At 40.1% G+C, this 21,225-nt stretch overlaps 2 protein-coding genes across 3 annotated transcripts in view; both read left to right on the forward strand.

Moving 5' to 3' along the window:
• Positions 1-21,225, forward strand: part of LOC135468955 (cyclic GMP-AMP synthase-like receptor 3) — a 91,598-nt gene that overhangs the window by 15,897 nt on the left and 54,476 nt on the right. The gene's annotated exons all lie outside the window — the stretch shown is intronic.
• LOC135466392 (BTB/POZ domain-containing protein KCTD3-like) lies at positions 264-20,863 on the forward strand. 2 transcript variants are annotated; one of them, XM_064743840.1, is made up of 20 exons: positions 264-439; positions 1,833-1,886; positions 2,287-2,332; positions 2,652-2,725; positions 3,014-3,072; positions 3,802-3,882; positions 4,918-5,062; positions 7,699-7,835; positions 9,192-9,294; positions 9,543-9,736; positions 10,185-10,300; positions 10,930-11,017; positions 12,155-12,271; positions 13,133-13,303; positions 15,419-15,574; positions 15,863-15,959; positions 16,342-16,474; positions 16,782-16,830; positions 17,222-17,534; positions 18,038-20,863. In XM_064743840.1, the coding sequence occupies exons 1-19, from the start codon at positions 378-380 to the stop codon at positions 17,497-17,499; spliced, it is 2,160 nt and encodes a 719-aa protein (XP_064599910.1). In that variant the 5' UTR covers positions 264-377; the 3' UTR covers positions 17,500-17,534; positions 18,038-20,863. The 2 variants fall into 2 exon arrangements, with proteins under 2 accessions (XP_064599910.1, XP_064599909.1); XM_064743839.1 differs by having other exon boundaries at positions 17,222-20,863.

Here is a 21,225-nt window from a genome sequence, read left to right on the forward strand (position 1 = left end):
ACCTGGATCTGAATGTATGGTGTATGGCCAAACACGATTATTCAGTTTGCTCTGTAACAAAATTCATTCATGTAAAAGATTCTGCTGTTGTTTAAATAGGCCTGTGTACACCTTGTAGGCCTACATGGATATATGTAGCTGGCTAACATAGGCCTACAAACTGACGCTGCTATGGCTGTGAAGGGAGACAAATATGGATAATCAGGGATAAGGTTGTCGGCCTTTGTGAAACAGATGGCGCTTCAAAACCCATCATGGACGAAATTGTGTTGATGATGCACAAATGTATCATCGCACAAAATTAAACATTATGGCTCCTGTATTTAAATAATTCGCTTAACGGTGAAACTGGGCAGAGCTCTGAGGGCCTCAGTAGGATGGCCGCTCCTCCGTTGGCCGTGCAAGGTGACATTATCCATCTGAATGTCGGTGGCACACGGTAGGTCGGAGTGCACCATTCTTTCTGCTACGTTGTGTACACTAACAGCGCGTGATGATATTTGATTCCGTTGAGGTGTCTTTTTAATATATTAGATTCCATGCTAAGAACTGTAGTGCTTTCATGTACACATTATCAGTCAGCACAGATTGATTTACACTTCGGATTTGCTTTTGCGCCCGCCGCCGGTACCACGAGGAAAATCGTGGAACAATTTGATTTACAACATCAAGGAAATGTTTTGAGGATGCAGGGTTCTATCATGTCAGTCTGCTAATTAAATTGTTTACCTCTCTGATTAGAAATGATGGAGAACATCGAACTAAACCGCAACTTAAGTTGATTAACTTGGACTTGGCTGCAGTCCAAAAGTGGTGTCAACTTTGGCTCTTACCTCTCAGCTCACCCGCACACGCAGCATCCAAGATATATTCCATTTGGTAATGGCTCGGTGTATGGTTTATCATTGGTTACCTCTATAGCTACAATACTCAGCCAGCCCAATATAAAGAGAGGAGTTGAAGGAGACACCTGGGGGCTACAATGACGGATGAATACAGCTAGGTGTATCTTACAAAAAAGTTGCACGATTGAAATGTTTTATACTTTTTTTGTATTGGGCCATTCACAGAGAATGTTTGCCTACTCTGCATCACTTTTCTGGGTGCAAAACATTTACTCTTTAAAACGTAACACTTTTTTCTGGCCGTACATGTTTAGGTCTTCCGACAACCTGCGGATGGTCGTGGGTTTTCTCCCACCATAATGCCAGCCTCTGTTGTATAAGTGAAATATTCTTGAGTATGGCATAAAACAACAATTAAATAAATAAGTAAAAACTTAACACAACCCATCAAAAGCATAAAACATCTTTATATTCCTAATGGATTTTATTTTGATTGAATTTTGTTGATAAGGATATTTATCAACTTTCCTCTATGATGTCTTGTACTTTTCGTAAATCTGAACATTTCTAAGTGAAGTACGCATGTTTTTTTCACATAGATTTGCTGCAAAGTTCTGCGTCCAACACAGGTGGCGCCTTTCTACCTTCTATTTTAAATTCTGATATTCAGCATTATATTGAGCTCAGTCATGTTGCGATTGCATGGTATCTCAGTTTCAAACATAGAGCTGCAGAATTGTGAGCTCTAACTCAGTTCATGCTTGTAGTGCATAAACTTTTAGCAAACATACTGTCCTCTAGCTCTTGCTTTTTGCATAGATGCGTATTGCCTTTAATAGGTTTATGTGGTTAAATATTATTGAATTATTTCCATGTCTTTGTTCTGATAATATGGTACTCGAAGTGGACAGTTTTTGTCATCCACCTCACTGTTCACTTTTCTTGTCATTTAATATGTTTGTGATGTTTTATAAATCTCTTTTCCAGGTTTTCCACATCAAGACAAACATTGACATGGGTCACAGATTCTTTTTTTTCAAGGTGGGTAACTTTTGGTGTAAATGCATAATGTGTGAAGTTTAACTCTGAGAGCGAGTTCCAAAGTACCATGCAAATGTTTTGGCACTCTAGAATGATAAATGAAGGTTTACATGCATTAAAATTCCATTATTTATTTTCAAACCAGTTGGCTATGCCAGAGCCATAACAGCTTCTCTGGTATTAATTTTGACGACCATAGTAATGGTGTGTTACTTTGGAATCTATGGAAAGTGGAGATTTCTTTTAGTAAAACTTTGAACAGTAACCAGAACCTAGCATGGGTAAACCACCCCTGATGCTACATGTGAAACCCATTCTTTGATACAGACATGTAACAGTGGAAAAAATTAGGCTAATAAAGTTTTCTGTGATCTTATAAAATGTCTGTTGTTGATTTCAGCATGTTAAGTGGAAGGATATCCACTCTAAAGGATGAAACGGGTGCAGTAAGTTAAACTTGTTTTATAGTGTAATTTTATTCTGCTTTCTGTAGTGCTAGTTTTGTAGTTTTGAAGGGTTGGTAAGGGAAGCGAACGTGGTGATTATTTTAGGAAAAAAAAATGCTAAAGCTATAAGTACAAATCTGTGTTCACTTCAGTTAAATGTATAATGGTAGATTTTTCTTAAGGCAGAATCTTGTTGCAGTACTGTGATGGTTTCTTAGTTCTTCTTTGAAAATTCATATTCACAAAGGCTAACACATACAAATGAAATTAGATTTGCACTGAGGTAACCTATTTGTGACTTGTTTGTTTTTTGTTGCAGATATTTATAGACCGAGATCCAAAGTTGTTCTCTGTGGTTTTGAGTTTTCTGAGAACAAAAGAAATAGACCTCCAGTAAGTACTTGTAATTTGTGAAAGTTTTTTTTTGTAAATATATAACATATATGGAATTTTTATATTTTCCAAGGCTAGAGGTATTTTATTTAGATATATTTTCACTTTTTAACATTTTCATTGTCTAATCATGGAGGAGACATGTAACTGCCACATAATTTCATATATCTGTTAGAGTAGGCCCCCCCTAACTGTGGCTCACGATGACATTTACAGAGTACTCTGGGCTTTAACTACAAGGATTGACTTGAGATATTTTGTAATTTAGACATTTCTCTTTGTCAACAGAAGTGTGGATCTACATGCTCTGCGCCATGAGGCCGAATTTTATGGCATTTCTCCGCTGGGTAAGATTGTGTATATTATTGATCAATGTTTGAGGTATTGCATAGCACATTCCAGAAATGGGGTGACATTAAAAGAGTCACAGACACGTCACAGTAGATAGTAATATTCTACATATTTAAAAATGAGAATGATCAACCACCCATAATACAAACTGCCATTATATAAGTGAAAAACAGTCAAATAAATAAATATATTAATGGTGAAATATAGTGCTGAAAATGTTTTCATCTAGTATTGGTAATCCCTAAACTCTTCTGTTTTTACTCGTAAGGATGGGAAAAGACTTTGTAGTTACATATGTATGCATCTTTTTATTGTTTTTTATTGTTTTTTAATGTCATGCTCAAGAATTTTGATATCTCTCACCATGATATGACGTTAAAAAAAAATATTTTGTTTTATGATGTTTTAATCCAAGCTCAGTGGGACAACATCAACTTTAACATTCTTTTGTCACGCAACCAGTCACAACATCCTACAAGACATCATGCACCACATCACAATGAAATCATAAGCCATTTCCACCTCTCATTCAAAAAATATTTATGCTATTCAACCTTTACTATGCAAAATCCTCTGTATACAATTTGGAGTTACAACCATTAACATGGCATTGTTATGTTCTTATGAGTGTATCTCCACATCAAAAAATCTTCATGGTAGAGTATACATGTACATGTATTCATCCTGCCTTTTGTGTGAGTAAAACTTTCTATGCTTTATGACAGTTCGGCGACTTGTGCTGTGTGAAGATCTGAATCATGCCTCATGCGGAGATGTGCTGTTTCACGGCTACTTGGGGCCTCCATGTATGTACACTACACCTGTGCACGTATTTAAGTGTATATGGGTCATATCTCCCTCCAAGTGTGTGTATGCCATTATCTCTCTCCAAGTGTATGCTATATCTCCTTCCAGGTGTGGATGCTATATCTCCCTCCATGTCTGTGCATGCTATATCTCCCTCCATGTGTGTATGCTGTATCCCCCTGTGTGTGCATGCTATACCCCTCTATGTATGCATGCTATATCTCCCTCCATGCTATATCTCCCTCCATGTGTGTATGCTATATCCCCCTGTGTGTGCATGCTATTTCTCCCTTCATGTTTGCATGCTATATCTCCTCCATGTGCACATGCTGTGTCTCCCTCTATGTGTGTATGCTATTTATCTCTCCATGTGTGTGAGTAATATTTCTTCCATATGTCTATGCTATATCTCCCTCCATGTGTGTCTACAATATCTCCTCCATGTGTCTTTGCTATACCTCCCTGCATGTGTCTTTGCTATACCTCCCTGCATGTGTCTTTTGCTATATCTCCCTCCATATGTCTCTGCTATATATTGCCCTCCATGTGTGTTTGCTATATCTTCCTCCATGTGTCTGTGCTACATCTCCTATGTTTATTTATGTTTCTCTCCATGTTTGCATGCTATACCCCCCCTCCATATGTGTATGCTATACCCCCCTCCATGTGTGTATGCTATGTCCCCTTCCATGTGTTATGTATGTCTCCTTCGATGTATGTGTGCTACATCTCTCTCCATGTGTACATTCTATATCCCCTTTCTTCACAAAGGAAATTTTCTTGTTTGATTTTATTTTATCTACCTATTGCTGGGAAACAGTACGTGTGTAAAGTACTGTAGGCCACATGTGTGTGAATCTGAAATATCTAGCTTACATACTGGATATTTGAGTTTTGCACACATGCAGCCTCTCTCTGGTATAGGTTATTAGAGGCCATATCATTGTGCCCAATGTCGTCTTGCCAGTTGATGATGAGGTGTAAACAACCACAGTTAAACTAGATGTATGACAAAGATGGATCTGTTTGCTTAGTGGCTCCTGCCCCAGAGGGAGGTGTTTTGGACAAGCGCCACTCACAGTCCATCAGCAGTCTAGACCTGGGAGCCAGCACGGAGACCAGCCGCCCTGGCACAGTCCTACGTCTCCCAGACACCGCCTCTTACAGAACTCATTCCAGGTAGGCATGACGTTTCTCATAAAACATGTGGCTCATTGTAACAGTACATTTGTGTATCTCATTACTCCTCCTATTATAACAGGACAGGACACTTGTGTACAGTACAGCTCAGGCTAAAGTCAATTGTTTACTGCTTGTATCGCACACCGAGATATTGAATAACACTCCACTGACATGTGACAAACTCTCTACTAAGCTGTCTCTGAGACCTGCTGGGGGGCACAAGACACATCGGACAGTGTGAATATAGTTCCATCTACAGACATATGCCTATCCTAGTTTGCAAGCAAAGGTGTAGTCCTCATGTTTCAGCTGTTTGAACATATACCAGCCATGAAAAGTGGAAAATTTATCTTGCACTATATAACCTATCTTTGCTCAACAAAATCAGTTCATCAACTTCGTTAAGGGAGTAAATATGCGATCAGGGTCTCAGATTGATGTTGACAGTTGACACACTAATTTTGATATAAAATTGATATAAATTTCACAAACCAATGCAACTTTCTCGTGAACAAAAGCACATCAATAGCACGCTTCCCACCTAGGACTTTGCTCAAACAGTGGCAGACAGCAGTCTCATATGGCCGTGCCTCTGCATGATCCTTCACGCTCATGCCTTACCATTTGTCGCGTTTGTATAAAGGTGACGTCTAAATAACATTATGTTTCATATCACTGCAAGGATCGCGTAAGCCTCATGTCAAAAGAATTAAGAAATAAAAAAATATAACCCAAAACATGTATGTTCGTGTCAGAATCGGGCATCATCAGGCTGCAGGCCTTTCAATGTATGCTACTTCCGGTGGACGGATGTGTAGACCTCACCGCTGCAATCAAAGTAACCCGAAATGGCTGGTGTATTTTTTTTTTTAATCTGACTGGTGTGTTCCTGAAGCTTTCAAGATTAGCCTACATCGCTGATTGTCTGTACAGACTTGCTTAGTTGCTGACCAAATTGCCACCCGGGTAGTTGTACAGAAGGATGATTTACATAGAAACAGTGAATTTAGCCCCAGCAGCCAGGTTTGAGAGATTAATTTATTCCTACTGTTTATAATTTTCAAAACCATACGGTGTGTTTCAGTTAATAAAGTTTGACACTTGTGGGTAGTATTTACTTACGCCAATATGACATGCCTATTATTCTTCAGTTTTGGCAAAGTGTCACTGCTGGACATTAAGCCTGCATGGATTCTTCCAGGTCTCTGCTTGACACTTTCGAATATTATACTTAAGCCTGGGATTAAGACAGGCATCTGTATTAATCTCAGATTAATCCTACAATAATCTGCTTTGCTGTTGCTGCCTATTAAACACCCATGATTTTTTTTCACACAAGTATAGTGAATGCCAAAACAATACTGGTCAAACTGAAGAAACAAAAATAAAACTCATAATCATATGTTTATTGATACATGTAAAAGCTATTCAATACATTTTGCCTCAGGTTTTATTCAAGTTCACAAATAACATTTGACAACCCTGTCTAAATTCATCTGGGTGTTGGTGCAAATCATGTATTGTTAAGCATAAATTAACAGAATGGAATGAATTCCATGAAGACATTTTGTAGTCACAGAGTCAGAAAAGAAAAGGTACACTGTGTCTGGTAGGCCAAAAATTCAAATAAACTGTATTGGTGTATAAAGTATTGTATTACTTTTTTGTGAGAAAAACCTTTCAAACAAATAATTTAATTTCCTTCATGGAATTGCTGTGTGGGTGCTTTTCCTACATGGTTTTGTATGAACTACAAATTCTCTATAGTCATATAGTCAAAGTCTAACTTGTCCTGTATCATGCTTTAATTTTTTTTAACACTTCTGTTAATGAAATTCATATTGTTATACTGTGTTGTTGTTGTACAGAATGTAAGCATCAAAATGTCAATTTGGTCTCCTAAATCACTGAGTGGCAGATAATTTTTCACTTGCAAATGACTCCCACATCAAGGAAAACCTTCTGTGGAAGAAACAAAAGATATTTGTCGATCCTTTAACATGAAGAATGAGATGAAGAATGAGCTAGTTTTAGTGCTCGTAGTGCTGCATTACAAATCTCACACGGACGGGCTCATAAATTACTACTTAAAGGGGGATTGCCACTTTGCGGTCAAAAACACACACATCAGATATTATATTTCAGTTTCATGTATTGTGTTAGTCTTTCAAAAATCTTATTAATCATTCTAACAGAGTACTATATTTTCCGCTGTCAACTTGCCACAGCCAACACATAGGCCTACAAGTGCTCAGCCACGTGTGTGTGATCAGTCACAATGGACAGATCACGGACTCTGCAGATGACTGTTTGTCTACAGGCCCTCTACAAACTCTCTACAAGACCTCTTGGATTACGCTAATCTCCTGCCTGGTTTTGACTTTTAGCATAAGCTTTTCTGTACCTCTCGCCACCTGTTCTTGTCACATTTAATAGTTTGTCATATTCAACTATCAGTGCAAATTGCCCCACTGGATGTATTGCAAGGAAGAAAATCCATGGCTACAAACTGTGTTTTCTAAGCAAATAATGCATTGTGTTCCCAGCAATGACAGACAAACCTACAACTGTTGAGAATCCACCAGGCAGTCACAATATGTATGCATACTGTAGTATTGCCTTATTTCCCATAGGAACTCCTCTGTTGATCTGCGCGTAAGCCACACCCACTCCCGCCAATCATCCCTTGACCTGCGAAATCGGACACATTCCCGAAACTCGTCACTAGACCAGCGACACTCTCGCAATTCTTCCCTCGACCTCAAGAACAGTAAGTGTCTTGAAAGTGATTCATTTTCTGACAACAAATGCGTGCTGTTTTAAAGGAGATACATTTATCTCAGACCTCATTGCAGGATCAGAATTGTAGCACATAACACATGATGCTACTTGCTGACTGGATCTGTGTGATTTTCCACATGTGTCTTCTGTTGTCAGGAGACTTTATACCCCTAGATCTGTGTTGTTTACCACATTTGTGTGTTTCTGTCGGGTTGTCATACCTAGATCTGTGTGATTTACCCCATGTGCCTGTCAGGGGATATGGTAACTGAATCTGTGTGATTTACCCCATGTGCCTGTTTCTGTCGGGTTGTCATACCTAGATCTGTGTGATTTACCCCATGTGTCTGTTGTTGTCAGGGGATATGATAAGTGAAGCTATGTGATTTACCCCATGTGTCTCTTGTTGTCAGGGGACATCATACCCAGATCTGTGTGATTTACCACATGTGTCTGTTGGTGTCAGGGGATATGATAAGTGAAGCTGTGTGATTTACCCCATGTGTCTGTTGTTGTCAGGGGTCAGTACACATAGATCTGTGTGGTTTACCACATGTGTCTGTTGTTGTCAGGGGATGTGAGAACTGAATCTGTGTGATTTACCCCATGTGTCTGTTGTCAGTCAGGGGATATGATAAATGAAGCTGTGTGATTTACCCCATGTGTCTGTTGTTGTCAGGGGTCGTTACACATAGATCTGTGTGGTTTACCACATGTGTCTGTTGTTGTCAGGGGATATGATAAGTGAATATGTGTGATTTACCCCATGTGTCTGTTGTCGGGGGACATCATAACCAGATCTGTGTGATTTACCACGTGTCTGTTGTGGTCAGGGGATATGATAAGTGAAGCTGTGTGATTTACCCCATGTGTCTGTTGTTTTCAGGGGACATCATACCTAGATCTGTGTGATTTACCACGTGTCTGTTGTTGTCAGGGGATGTGATAACTGAATCTGTGTGATTTACTCCATGTGTCTGTTGTTGTCAGGGGTCATTATACCTAGATCTATGTGATTTACCACATGTCTGTTGTCAGGTGGCATGGTAACTGAATCTGTGTGGGTTACCACATGTGTCTGTTGTTGTCAGGGGACATGATAACTGAATCTGTGTGGTTTACCACACGTGTCTGTTGTTGTCAGGATGTGATAACTGAATCTGTGTGATTTACCCAGTGTGTCTGTTGTCAGGGGACATGATAACTGAATCTGTGTGATTTACCCCATGTGTCTGTTGTTGTCAGGGGACATCATACCTAGATCTATGTGATTTACCACGTGTCTGTTGTCAGGTGGCATGATAACTGAATCTGTGTGTTTTACCACATGTTTCTGTTGTTTAAGGTGCTGCTGTCAGTAACTGCGTGGACCCCCTCCGTGTTACCCTGGTCAGAGGACATCATAACTGGATCTGTGTGGCTTATCCCCATTTTGTCTGCTGTTTTAGGTAATATATTGTTAAATGTTTGTTTTCTTCCTTATTTCTTGGCTTAGTTTAGATTGTATTTTTTAAGAATATGGATTTCTCTTCACTTCATGAAAGGTATATGTAAATTGAGGATTATGACTTTGTGGGAAATGAAAAAATGGAAAAAAAAACAACAAAAAAACGTGCACATGCATCTAAAGAAATTGAAACCATTTGTTTCATGTATTATCCTGTCAAATTCCTTGTGTCTTTTCTGTGCCTGTTAGGATGAAGGACTCAACAGGCTGGTACCTGATCTGGACGAGTCCGTACATGGATAGTGTGGTAGAGAGAATAGCCATCAATGCCAAGGTGCTCAATCCAAGCCAGGACAACATCAACAACAAGATGGTGGCTGTGGCCCTGTGCAGTTTAATCCGTCTGTGGTCAATCAGCGATGACGGGGAGTGCCGGGAAATTGGTTAGTATATGTCAGACTAGTCACACAGCTCTTCAGGTGCATACAACATAGGCTCTTAACACTGATTACCTGTTTATACCAGAAAGGTGTCACATTTCACCTTACAATCTGTTACAGTAGATATATCCTGGACAGTTCGATAGGAGCCCACTCACTAGTTCGGTCACTGTGAGTTCAAGTCCAGCTCATGCTAGCTTCCTCTGCAGTCGTACGTCATGGTTTCCCTTGGACTCTGCTCAGTTTCTCATCGTAAAGTGAAATATGCTTGAGTACATCGTAAAATCAAAGTCAATAAATAAATGGACAGCTCCGTATGGAGACATGCAGTTGCATCATACGGATTATTTGCTGATTAGCCCCTGCCTGCATCGCACACCCAACTGACAAAGATTGTTTCTTTTATCACACATGGATATAAGCTCATGAGGTTTGTATGTTTTCTTCCCAGGCACATTCAACCTGAATGTCTCCGTGGACTCGTTGTTCTTCATCGGCAGTCAATTAGTGGCTCTCAGCCAAACGGGCAAGGTGGGGGTGTGGCACGCGATGACACAGCACTGGCAGGTATGTACAGCACCTAACCTTCATCAGGTGTTAGTTAGTGGTTGTCAGTCAAACGGACAAGGTGGGGGTGTGGTAGTGATGGCAAGTTGGGGTGAGACGTGTGATGATATGACACCTAACCTTCATCAGCTGTCAGTTATTGGCTGTCCGTCTGAGTTAAAGTCCAGCTCATGCCAGCTTCCTCTCCAGCCATATGTAGGAAGGTCATCCAGCAACCTGCGAATGGCCGTGGGGTTCCTGGGCTCTACCCAGTTTCCTCCCACCATGATGCTGGCTGCCATCGTGAAAGTGAAATATTCTTTTGCACTGCAGAAAACACCAAGCAAATAAATAAATACATCAAACAGGCAAGGTAGGTGTGTGGCACTCAGTGACATAGCACAGACAGGTAGATATACATACAGCACCTAACCTTTATCAGCTGTCAGTATGGCGGAAACATGCACTGGCTCTGCAGATACATGCAAAGGTTCTGCAGATACATGCGCTGGTTCTGCACATACATGTACATGCACTACACGAGTACAGCAGGTACATGTATGAGACATAGTCATGCACAGTTTGTTTTTCTCATGATGTCATTTTGTCTAGCTGTAGGCTATTCATCTTAATCTGCTATTTCTTGACAGATTCAAGATGTGGTTCCCATCACCAGTTATGACACAGCGGGTTCTTTCCTGCTCCTAGGTTGTAACAATGGTTCTATTTATTACATCGGTGAGTGTTAGCAGAATGTATGTAGTCAAGTTCATGTACGCTGTCACATAAAGATAACAGTGCTACCATGTGACTAGAAGTGGAAACAGTCTAAGTGATGGGGCTAGTTTATACATTGTAACACTTTGTTGTTGACAATACTGGTGGATTTCACTCTGTGGCAATTGCTAAGTGTCCATCCCCAGAAATCGTTTGGTTCAGTTTGGTTAAAACGAATGAAACAAAGGAATACTCAGAAAATGGGTGTCGAGTTGGTTAATTTTTTTCCTTGGAGTCGATTATTAGAAACAGCTGTTGAGAGAGCAGGCCTGGTGAAAGTAGTCCCACAAGCACAACAGGGAATGTTTACTACTACAATGACACGCTTCACCGATCAGAACTGTCATGATACCGCCCAGCTGTATTTACCATGTAAATCTTTTCTACATGAAACGTTGGCAACGCACTAAATTAAATACCCAATTAGTATAAAAATTAGTTTTCTTTTTTTTTTTAAAGCCTCTTAACAAATTGTCAGTTTACACAATATTGTTTAAATGTATCACTACTCAGTGGCCAACTGATAAAGGGATTCATTTGATTCGCTTAAATCGTTTTAACCGAATGGGTAAGTAAAGGCTGTAGATCAAGTTCGGTTTTCAGGGAAAAATAAAATAAATGAATGCAAACGATTTAAGGGAACGGTCACTTAATTTACTATTAAATGGTATTATTAGCTGAGTACGTAGTGTGATAGCACAGCAAAATGTCTCGGGAGCCTACCACTAATGCAGCTGCTGTGTGTTCAACTCCAGTGTATGTGGGAAGGTCTGCCAACAACATGGAGATCGTTTCCCCAGGGCTCTGCCCAATTTTATCTCATCATAATGCTGTCTGCCGTCATATAAGTTAAATATTCTTGAATATGGCATAAAAAACCAATCAAATAAATGAATAAATAATGTCATTTTGGACAGTAGACTTGTACTAAAGATTTGTTGCAAAGCAACTGAGGAATAGTAAATAAAATTTGCTGTGTTTAACAATGTTTTGAATTATTGAGCAAAATTTTGCAAAATGCTACTGATAAGCAGAAAAATTGTGTTCAGGTCGAACATTTAATGAAGTTGAAAACTGATTATTATCTGTTATTTTCAGACATGCAGAAGTTTCCATTACGAATGAAGGATAATGACCTGCTGGTGACAGAACTATACAGAGACCCCTCAAATGACATGGTTACAGCCCTTAGTGTCTACCTTACCCCCAAAACCAGTGAGTAGCTCTGGCGTGAAGCAGTCTGACAAAGCACTGACACAGACGTATATTCTGTATCAAAGCTCAGGCAATTCTTATCTGTCACAGAAAGTGAATCACAACATTGTTATTTGAATGGACCACTATTCTGAATGAAAACTTTGTGAAGCAGTTTTCAGGTATATGCAGTCTAAATGTCTTTGCCAAAATTCTGTTCAGAAGTTTATCTTTACAGTATGACTGTGGTTATAAGTATTGCAGTGTGTCTGTTTAAATATATACTGCTTTTTCTGTGAGGATAGTGTAAAAGTAGAAAGACTTCTGATTTATTATTGACCTAAGTATTTGAATGAATGAATGCTTGGGGTTTAACGTCGTACTCAACAATTTTTCAGTCATATGACGACGAAGGAATCTTTAGGGTGCATGTACATGTAATGTGCCTCCTTGTAGCAGGATGGATTTCCACCGCTCTTTTATTTAGTGCTGCTTCACTGAGACGACTTACCGAAGACAAGTAAGCCGCACCCCCCCCCGAGCCATTATACTGATACGGGTCAACCAGTCGTTGCACTATCCCCTTCATGCTGAACGCCAAGCGAGGAAGATACAACTTCCTCTTTTAAAGTCTTCAGTGTGACTCGATCAAGGATTGATCCTGGATCTACCGGTCCCGAAGCGGACGCTCTACCAACTGTGCTATCTGGGCCGGTCATCCTAAGTGTTTGATGTAATGGAAACCGGAAACCCATTTCATATGACAGTACTTGTGTGTCATGTTCAAGTTGATGTAGTTCTGTCCCCTCTTTTGACAAAGATATGCCCCATTTGATACTAATATTTTGTATGCATGTGTTTAAAGTGTTAGACTTGTTTCAGGTATAAGTGGTAACTGGATAGAGATTGCTTATGGGACAAGCGCTGGGACTGTGCGGGTAATTGTGCAGCATCCTGAGACAGTGGGTCATGGGCCACAACTCTTCCAGACATTCACTGTCCATCGCAGCCCAGTGACAAAGGTCATGCTCTCTGAGAAAAACCTTGTTTCCGGTAAGCATGCTAGAAATACCAACCTGGCTAATAACCTACTTGGTAATGATTATTGTGCAGTATGGTATCAGCCTGTCATAGCAACATCAGCAGTGTGAGAGTTGTGTGTAGAACAGATAGTCAGCTGACTCTTAGTTTGCCCCTCAGTCTGCTCCAAGTACAACCGTAGTGTGTGAGAGTTGTGTGTACAACAGATAGTCAACTGACTCTTAGTTTGCCCCTCAGTCTGCTCCAAGTACAACCGTAGTGTGTGAGAGTTGTGTGTAGAACAGATAGTCAGCTGACTCTGCTCCTAGTACAACCATAGTGTGTGAGAGTTGTGTGTACAACAGATAGTCAGCTTACTGTGTTAGTTTGCCCCACAGTCTGCTCCAAGTACAACCATAGTTTGTGAGAGTTGTGTGTACAACAGATAGTCAACTGACTATGTGTTAGTTTGCCCCACAGTCTGCTCCAAGTACAACCGTAGTTTGTGAGAGTTGTGTGTACAACAGATAGTCAACTGACTGTGTGTTAGTTTGCCCCACAGTCTGCTCCTAGTACAACCGTAGTGTGTGAGAGTTGTGTGTACAGCAGATAGTCAGCTGACTGTGTGTTAGTTTGCCACACAGTCTGCTCCAAGTACAACCGTAGTTTGTGAGAGTTGTGTGTACAACAGATAGTCAACTGACTGTGTGTTAGTTTGCCCCACAGTCTGATCCTAGTACAACCGTAGTGTGTGAGAGTTGTGTGTACAACAGATAGTCAGCTGACTGTGTTAGTTTGCCCCTCAGTCTGCTCCAAGTACAACCGTAGTTTGTGAGAGTTATGTGTACAACAGATAGTCAACTGACTGTGTGTTAGTTTGCCCCACAGTCTGCTCCTAGTACAACTGTAGTGTGTGAGAGTTGTGTGTACAACAGAAAGTCAACTGACTGTGTTAGTTTTCCCCACAGTCTGCTCCAAGTACAACCGTAGTTTGTGAGAGTTGTGTGTACAACAGATAGTCAACTGACTGTGTGTTAGTTTGCCCCAAAGTCTGATCCTAGTACAACCGTAGTGTGTGAGAGTTGTGTGTACAGCAGATAGTCAGCTGACTGTGTGTTAGTTTGCCCCACAGTCTGCTCCAAGTACAACCGTAGTTTGTGAGAGTTGTGTGTACAACAGATAGTCAACTGACTGTGTGTTAGTTTGCCCCACAGTCTGCTCCTAGTACAACCGTAGTGTGTGAGAGTTGTGTGTACAACAGATAGTCAGCTGACTGTGTTAGTTTGCCCCTCAATCTGCTCCAAGTACAACTGTAGTTTGTGAGAGTTGTGTGTACAACAGATAGTCAACTGACTGTGTGTTAGTTTGCCCCACAGTCTGCTCCTAGTACAACCGTAGTGTGTGAGAGTTGTGTGTACAACAGAAAGTCAACTGACTGTGTGTTAGTTTGCCCCACATTTTACTCCTAGTACAACCGTAGTGTGTGGGAGATGTGTGTACAACAGATTGTCAACTGACTGTGATAGTTTGCCCCACAGTCTGCTCCAAGTACAACCGTAGTGTGTGATAGTTGTATGGAGATCAAATATTCATCAGACTGTGTGTTAGTCTGTTCCACACTCTGCTCGTAGTACAACCATAGTGTCTGAAAGTTGTGTGTACAAAGATAGTCAATTGACTGTGTTAGTTTGCCCCCCAGTTTGCTCCTAGTACAACTGTAGTGTCTGAAATTTGTGTGTACAACGGATAGTCAGCTGAATGTGTGTTTGGTTGCCCCACAGTTTGCTGCTAGTACAACCATAATGTGTGAGAGTTGTGTGTACAACAGATTGTCAGGTGACTGTGTGTTAGTTTGCCCCACAGTTTGCTCCTGGTATAACCATAGTGTCTGAAAGTTGTGTGTCAACTGAATGTGTGTTTGTTTGTCCCGCAGTGTGTTGGTCTGAGTACAACCATTGTGTGAGAGCTGTGTGTACAGCAGATAATCAACTGATTATGTGTTTGTTTGCCCCATATTCTTGAGCATGGCGTAAAACACCAGTCAAATAAATAAAACAAATTGTTTGCCCCACAGTAGTAAAATGATAGTGTTTGAGAGTTGTGTATACAGCAGATTGTCAGCTGACTGTGTGTTTGTTTTCCCCACAGTTTGCTCTGAGTACAACCACGTGAGGACGTGGAGCGTCACGCGGTTTAGGGGGATGATATCCACCCAACCCGGATCCACTCCCCTCGCCTCCTTCAAGATTGTTTCCTTAGAGGAGATGGACCCACACGTCAGTTACAGTGCAGGCAATGATTTTGGTGAGTACACTGGTTACAGCAGATGATCTAAGAAACATGAAAAAATCAGGAAAACTGTCAAAAAACAAATATCTTCTTGCATTTAACAGCTCAGCTTTCTGCATACATGTAGCACATTTTGGCTACACATTGAGTAGGCCTACTTTACATGTGACACAGTTATTAAATAATGAAATAATGGTTTGTTTTTTGTTTTGTTTTTTTTTTTGGTTTTGTAATGTAACTGTCACCTTGAGGAAAGTTTGTTCATAACTCAGTGATGTACATGTATTAGTACTCTGCATGTAGGTCCATTTGGGGAGCAAGATGACCAGCAGGTGTTTGTCCAGAAGGTCGTCCCGGAGACTGACCAGCTGTTTGTTCGTCTATCCTCCACTGGACAGAGGTTAGTTTTGTATTCAGAATGGTTCATTGGCGAATGTATCATGCAACTTGATGGAAGATCTGTCTGTCCATCTGTCCATGAATTGTTCTGAATTCCTATCCAAGTGGTTAATCACAGTAACTTGAAACTTGGTCCATAGCTTCATAATGACTGATCCACAAGTTACTGATCAAGTTGTAGTTTCGGACGATTTCGTTCATTTTTGATAAAATTATGACCGTTCTGCCCTGTTTTTGAATATAGAAGATGGAGATAGTAGTTTGATTTGATATGTGTTCTTTTCATCAGCGTACATGTCAGCCTGTTACAGTGCTGGTATATTCTGTCACCTCTCGCAACCATTCAGTCAATCAACCAATCAGTTGCTCTGTCTTACCTGCAGGGTGTGTGTGATCCAGTCTGTGGACAGTAGCACAATCAGTGCGTTTTGCGTGCATGAGTGTGAGGGCTCAAGCAGGATGGGGTCACGCCCCCGACGCTATCTCTTCACGGGTCATTCCAACGGGAGCATCCAGGTAACTCAGGGGTAGCAGATTATAAAGGGACCTGTACTTTGCATAACTGAAAAATACTCCCAGATTAAGAGGATAAGTCTACTGCAGCAAGCATGTTCTGTAACACCTGAACAGAAAGCCCTGTGCGCCAGTTCTGAACACTTGCTAGGAGAATATTTAAAGTAAAATGTTAAGATTTTGAATTTCTGAGTAGTGCTAAAAGAACTCAGTGTGCCATTATTATGATGGGTGAGATTTGGAACACCTGCATCTGTGATCTGCTCATTTATAGTATAGGTGACACCTGGTTTTATTTATATATTTACAGATGTGGGACTTGACTACTGCCATAGACATAATGAACAAGGCTGATCAGCGTGAGTATAGCCTCGCAAAAGTAGAGACAATTTTGTTTAAATAATGTAAACTTAATATTTAATTGTTTAAATATTTCATGCTTGCCTGTGCTTTGACTGTAGGTATTAATGTATGGCTAGATTTTGCCACATGTATTTAGGCCTGCAGTGAGTTTATTTCCATCCCAAGAGTTATCTGCAACATATATGTCACTTAAAGTAAAATATGTCTCCGTTATAAACACTTTATTGTTTTTTCTGACTGTTGGTTGGATATGGATGTTTGTGTGGACAACATTGCCAAAGAGTCATCTGTTCATTCAGTGCTCTTATCACAGTCCTACTTCATTCTCCATCTAATTATCTACCTTACTTTCTTACCTCATTCTCTGTCTGATTATCTCCCTTACAGCCTCGTCTCACTCTAGCCCTCTCCCGGGTGGACCCACCGCCTCAGAACTGGTGAAGGTGTTAGATCAGTGTGACCTCATCAACTCCCGAGGCTCTACTCCCTGTGTCAGCCCTTCCCCCTCCATGATGCTCGCCCCTGGCTTTCTGCAGGGCCTTCACTTTTCACGCTCCAAGGGAATCCCACCGGGGGTGTGGAGTGGGGGCGGGGCTCAGCCTGGAGATATTCCCCATCTGGAGGGTGCTACTGCAGACACACGTTTTCAGATCACACGGTTCTGACAATCACAGAAGATGGATTCTTAATTTACACAGAAGTAATCTTTGGTTTTGTTTATCAGCAAAGTCTCACTTCTTGCAAGAAAAAAAGAGCTCTCATCGTAGGTAATTACATCTGTCTGTGTCTGCCCATGTCGAAGTTCAAGGCAGGTAAATCTTAGAAATCCGACTGTAAACACTCAGATCTTCCAAACTCTATGACAGCACTGGGCATCATACATGTAGCTAGTGTCTTCTGCATGGTTTTCCATGTTAGACAACATTCAAATTTTTGAGAATTAAACCTATTTGCAACAAAGAGATAGCATCATCATATCAACAAAATAAGGGGCAAATGATGATTTTTATTAAATTGATGCTGTATCTTTTTGATTGCTTGTTAGATGTTATGTAATCAGGCTTACATTGTGCAATGGGAAATTCTTCCACAAGCATGTCCCTCGCTATATTCTCAGTAACTATGAAATTAAAGTTCATATTTTTATGCTGTCAGTCTTGTCTCTGAACGACATATGACATTTCTGCCTGTTTATTATCATAGTATGCCCAAGGGTCTGAAAAGATGTGACTACAGTTGAATCCATCATGCAGATTTGACAATGGGTGACCATTCACTGAAAAAGTTCTTAGCAGCGTTTAAAGATGTCACTGAAGTGGAGCACTCATCAAAGGAGCTTTGGCGATGGAGTAGATGTTACACTGATAGACTAGTCACTGATGGAATCCATTACAGGCATGATAAGATAGACTTGAGACAGGATGAACCCATCTGTATCTACAGAACACTACAACACATGGACATGCAATTTTACTGTTGTTTGCATTTCTGGTGTGGAAAGAAAACAGCTGCCAGATAGATAGCCCTGAAGAATGATAACTGAAAGGTGAAAAAGGCTCAAAGTTTTCAAGTGAAATTGTCATTTTGATTTCTTAATGGCGTGTGCCTGTACTTGATTGTTACACAGGTAGTGAGACCTTCCATGGCCTGTGACCATACTCAGATGTTAATTTACAGGTGAGACTTTCCATGGTCTGTGGCCATACTAAAGTGTTAATATATAAATGAGACCTTCCATGGCCTGTGGCCGTACTCAAGTGTTAATGTACAGGTGAGACTTTCCGTGGCCTTGGCTGTACTTAAATAAATGAAAGTGTATATACATTCATTTGTTTATATCACGTTGGTCCCCATACATTCGTCTGTTTTGTTGGCCTTACTGACCAAATGTATATTGCTATGTGTGGCAATTCATGTTTCCGGTGACTTATTTAGACTCAGTGGGAAATAGCTTTACCAGAACAGGGGTGACATCCAGTTAATATGCCTACCCTGTTCTAGCAGGATAGAGACTATGTGGATGTTTGGTGGGAGACAGAGTTAGTGTCGCTGGTATGCTGTGGAATAAAATGATAACTTAGATTGTGTTGTATGAAAGTCTTCATTGCCTGTTTATATTATAGGCAAAATTCTGATTTGTTCTCCTCAACAGAATAGTAGTTATGGAATAGGTGTATACTGGGGTTATATGACCTGACATACTTGTATGCTGGGCTCATGTGTCCTGACATAAGCGTATGCTGGGGCTGTGTGACCTGACATAGGTATATGCTGGGGTTATGTGACCTGATGTAGGTATATGCTGTGTTTATGTGACCTGATATATGTGTATGCTGGGTTTATTTGACCTGAGATAGGTATATGCTTTGGTTATATGGCCAGATATACATATATGCAGGGGTTATGTGACCTGACATACATATATGCTGGGGTTATGTGACCTGACATACATATATGCTGGGGTTATATGGCTTGACTTACATATATGCTGGGGTTATGTGACCTGACATAGGTATATGCTGGGGTTATGTTACCTGACATAGGTATATGCTGGGGTTATGTGACCTAACATAGATATATGCTGGGGTTATGTGACCTGACATGCGTGTATGCTGGGTTTATGTGACCTGACATACGTGTATGCTGGGGTTATGTGACCTAACATAGGTACATTGTATATGCTGGGGTTATGTGACCTGACATACATGTATGCTGGGGTTATGTGGCCTGATATGCAGGATGAATTTAGGGGTAGGACAAGATTTGATTTTGATAAAAATATTCTAAAGTTACATCACTGTACATGTGTGGCACATCATTCTTTTTGATGTACTATTACATGTCCTTCTACCATGTTGGTGATATATTTTGGTGCAAAATTTTCTAAACTAATAGATGTGTACAGGAGTGTGCCCAATTCTGGCTGAGTGCAGTGATGCAGTAGTTGAGTACAGCTGTGCCGGAGGGAATCGCATTTCTCTTTTAGTCTTCGTGATTTTTGTTAAAAGTGCATGTATATTTGAATCTTTTGCATTGTTGAAATGTTGACATTTTGTATTGGCATAAACCAGTTATTTTCATCATGAAGTTTTATATCCCAACATGAGGCACACTCAAAGTGTGCTGTGTTTATAACCTGACACAGTCCAAGCATGGTGATTTTATAAACATTTATGTGATTTACCAAGGGATAGCTCATTAAGTGCCGTCCTGTTTTAGAATATGTTTGCATGTAGCGAAACCATTAAACATTGTTAGTCATAAGATGTTTTACACGCTTGTTAGTCCCTTATTAATGTTTTGGACACGTTATATACATGTTATTCTTATGTTTTACACTAGCACTTTAGGTATACTGGACAGTTTGTGTATGATAATTTCAAACTTTTGTATATGCTTGTATAAAGGACAGGTAAATTTGCCGTGTATGACACCACCTGTCCCAAAATATTGTATGGGTTTTTCTCGGAGATGACCTCTGCATCATAGACGACCTCTACATCATAGACGACCTGTTTGTTATAGATGACCTCTCATTTCAAAATATATGACCTCTTTATCATAAATGACCTCTCTGCCATAGATGGCCTTTCAGTTATAGGTGAGGTAGATCTGCCAATATTGCATTAGAGAGTTAGTTGGCTAAACCCCTAGATTTGTTTGAAATCTGCTAATAGTTGAGGATACAGGAAATTGTATCCTGTTTGGGATGATAATCCAGACGATTTATTTGCAAATTATTTTATAAGAAATCATTTATCCTAATAGCTTCACCTTGGTACCTGGATTTTGTCCTGAAGAGAAGGCATTGACCTCAGTGAAGGCTAGCTGGAGTTTTCTCTTTGATTTACTATTTAAGGCTTTCTGAAAAGACAATTGTATAAGTTCATGCACAGGATATATGTTTGTATAGTAAGTATTGCATAAGTGCTGGGGAGACACTTTTCTGATGTGTATAAGCGGTGATTATGTCAGTATTTATATGGATGTACATGCATATATCTATAAATAAACTGAATGATAGATAAATTCAAGTTTCTTGCTATTTCTGAACATTTGGGATCTAAATTCCAGGCTGGAAACGTGTTTATATTGGGCCCCTACAGCCTTTTATTTCACAGGCTATATAAATACTTGTATTTTGTACTGAATACAAGTGTATTGATCATGATGATTTTAAAGGCTAAGCTCAAACCCTATTTGACACGCTTTCAGTGTTGGGGTACAAAATATATTTGACTCTGCCCTATATTGGTATTGTGTAACCTGATACTGTTATCTAATTGAACATTGTTCGAGTCCAATTCCGAGAACAATAATAATTTGTACAGGTCCAGACTTCAAATAGCTTGTTAAAAACTTTTAACTATTCAAGCCAGTAGTTTGAAATG

This window comes from Liolophura sinensis, chromosome 6 (genome assembly GCF_032854445.1).
Source record: "Liolophura sinensis isolate JHLJ2023 chromosome 6, CUHK_Ljap_v2, whole genome shotgun sequence".
NCBI lineage: Eukaryota > Metazoa > Mollusca > Polyplacophora > Chitonida > Chitonidae > Liolophura > Liolophura sinensis.

Coding starts and splice junctions, on each gene's coding strand:
- LOC135466392 (XM_064743839.1), top strand. CDS start 378: ATGGCCGCTCCTCCGTTGGCCGTGCAAGGTGACATTATCCATCTGAAT. Junction 440..1,832: donor CTGAATGTCGGTGGCACACG/GTAGGTCGGAGT, acceptor TCTCTTTTCCAG/GTTTTCCACATCAAGACAAA. Junction 16,831..17,221: donor AATGAACAAGGCTGATCAGC/GTGAGTATAGCC, acceptor TCTCCCTTACAG/CCTCGTCTCACTCTAGCCCT.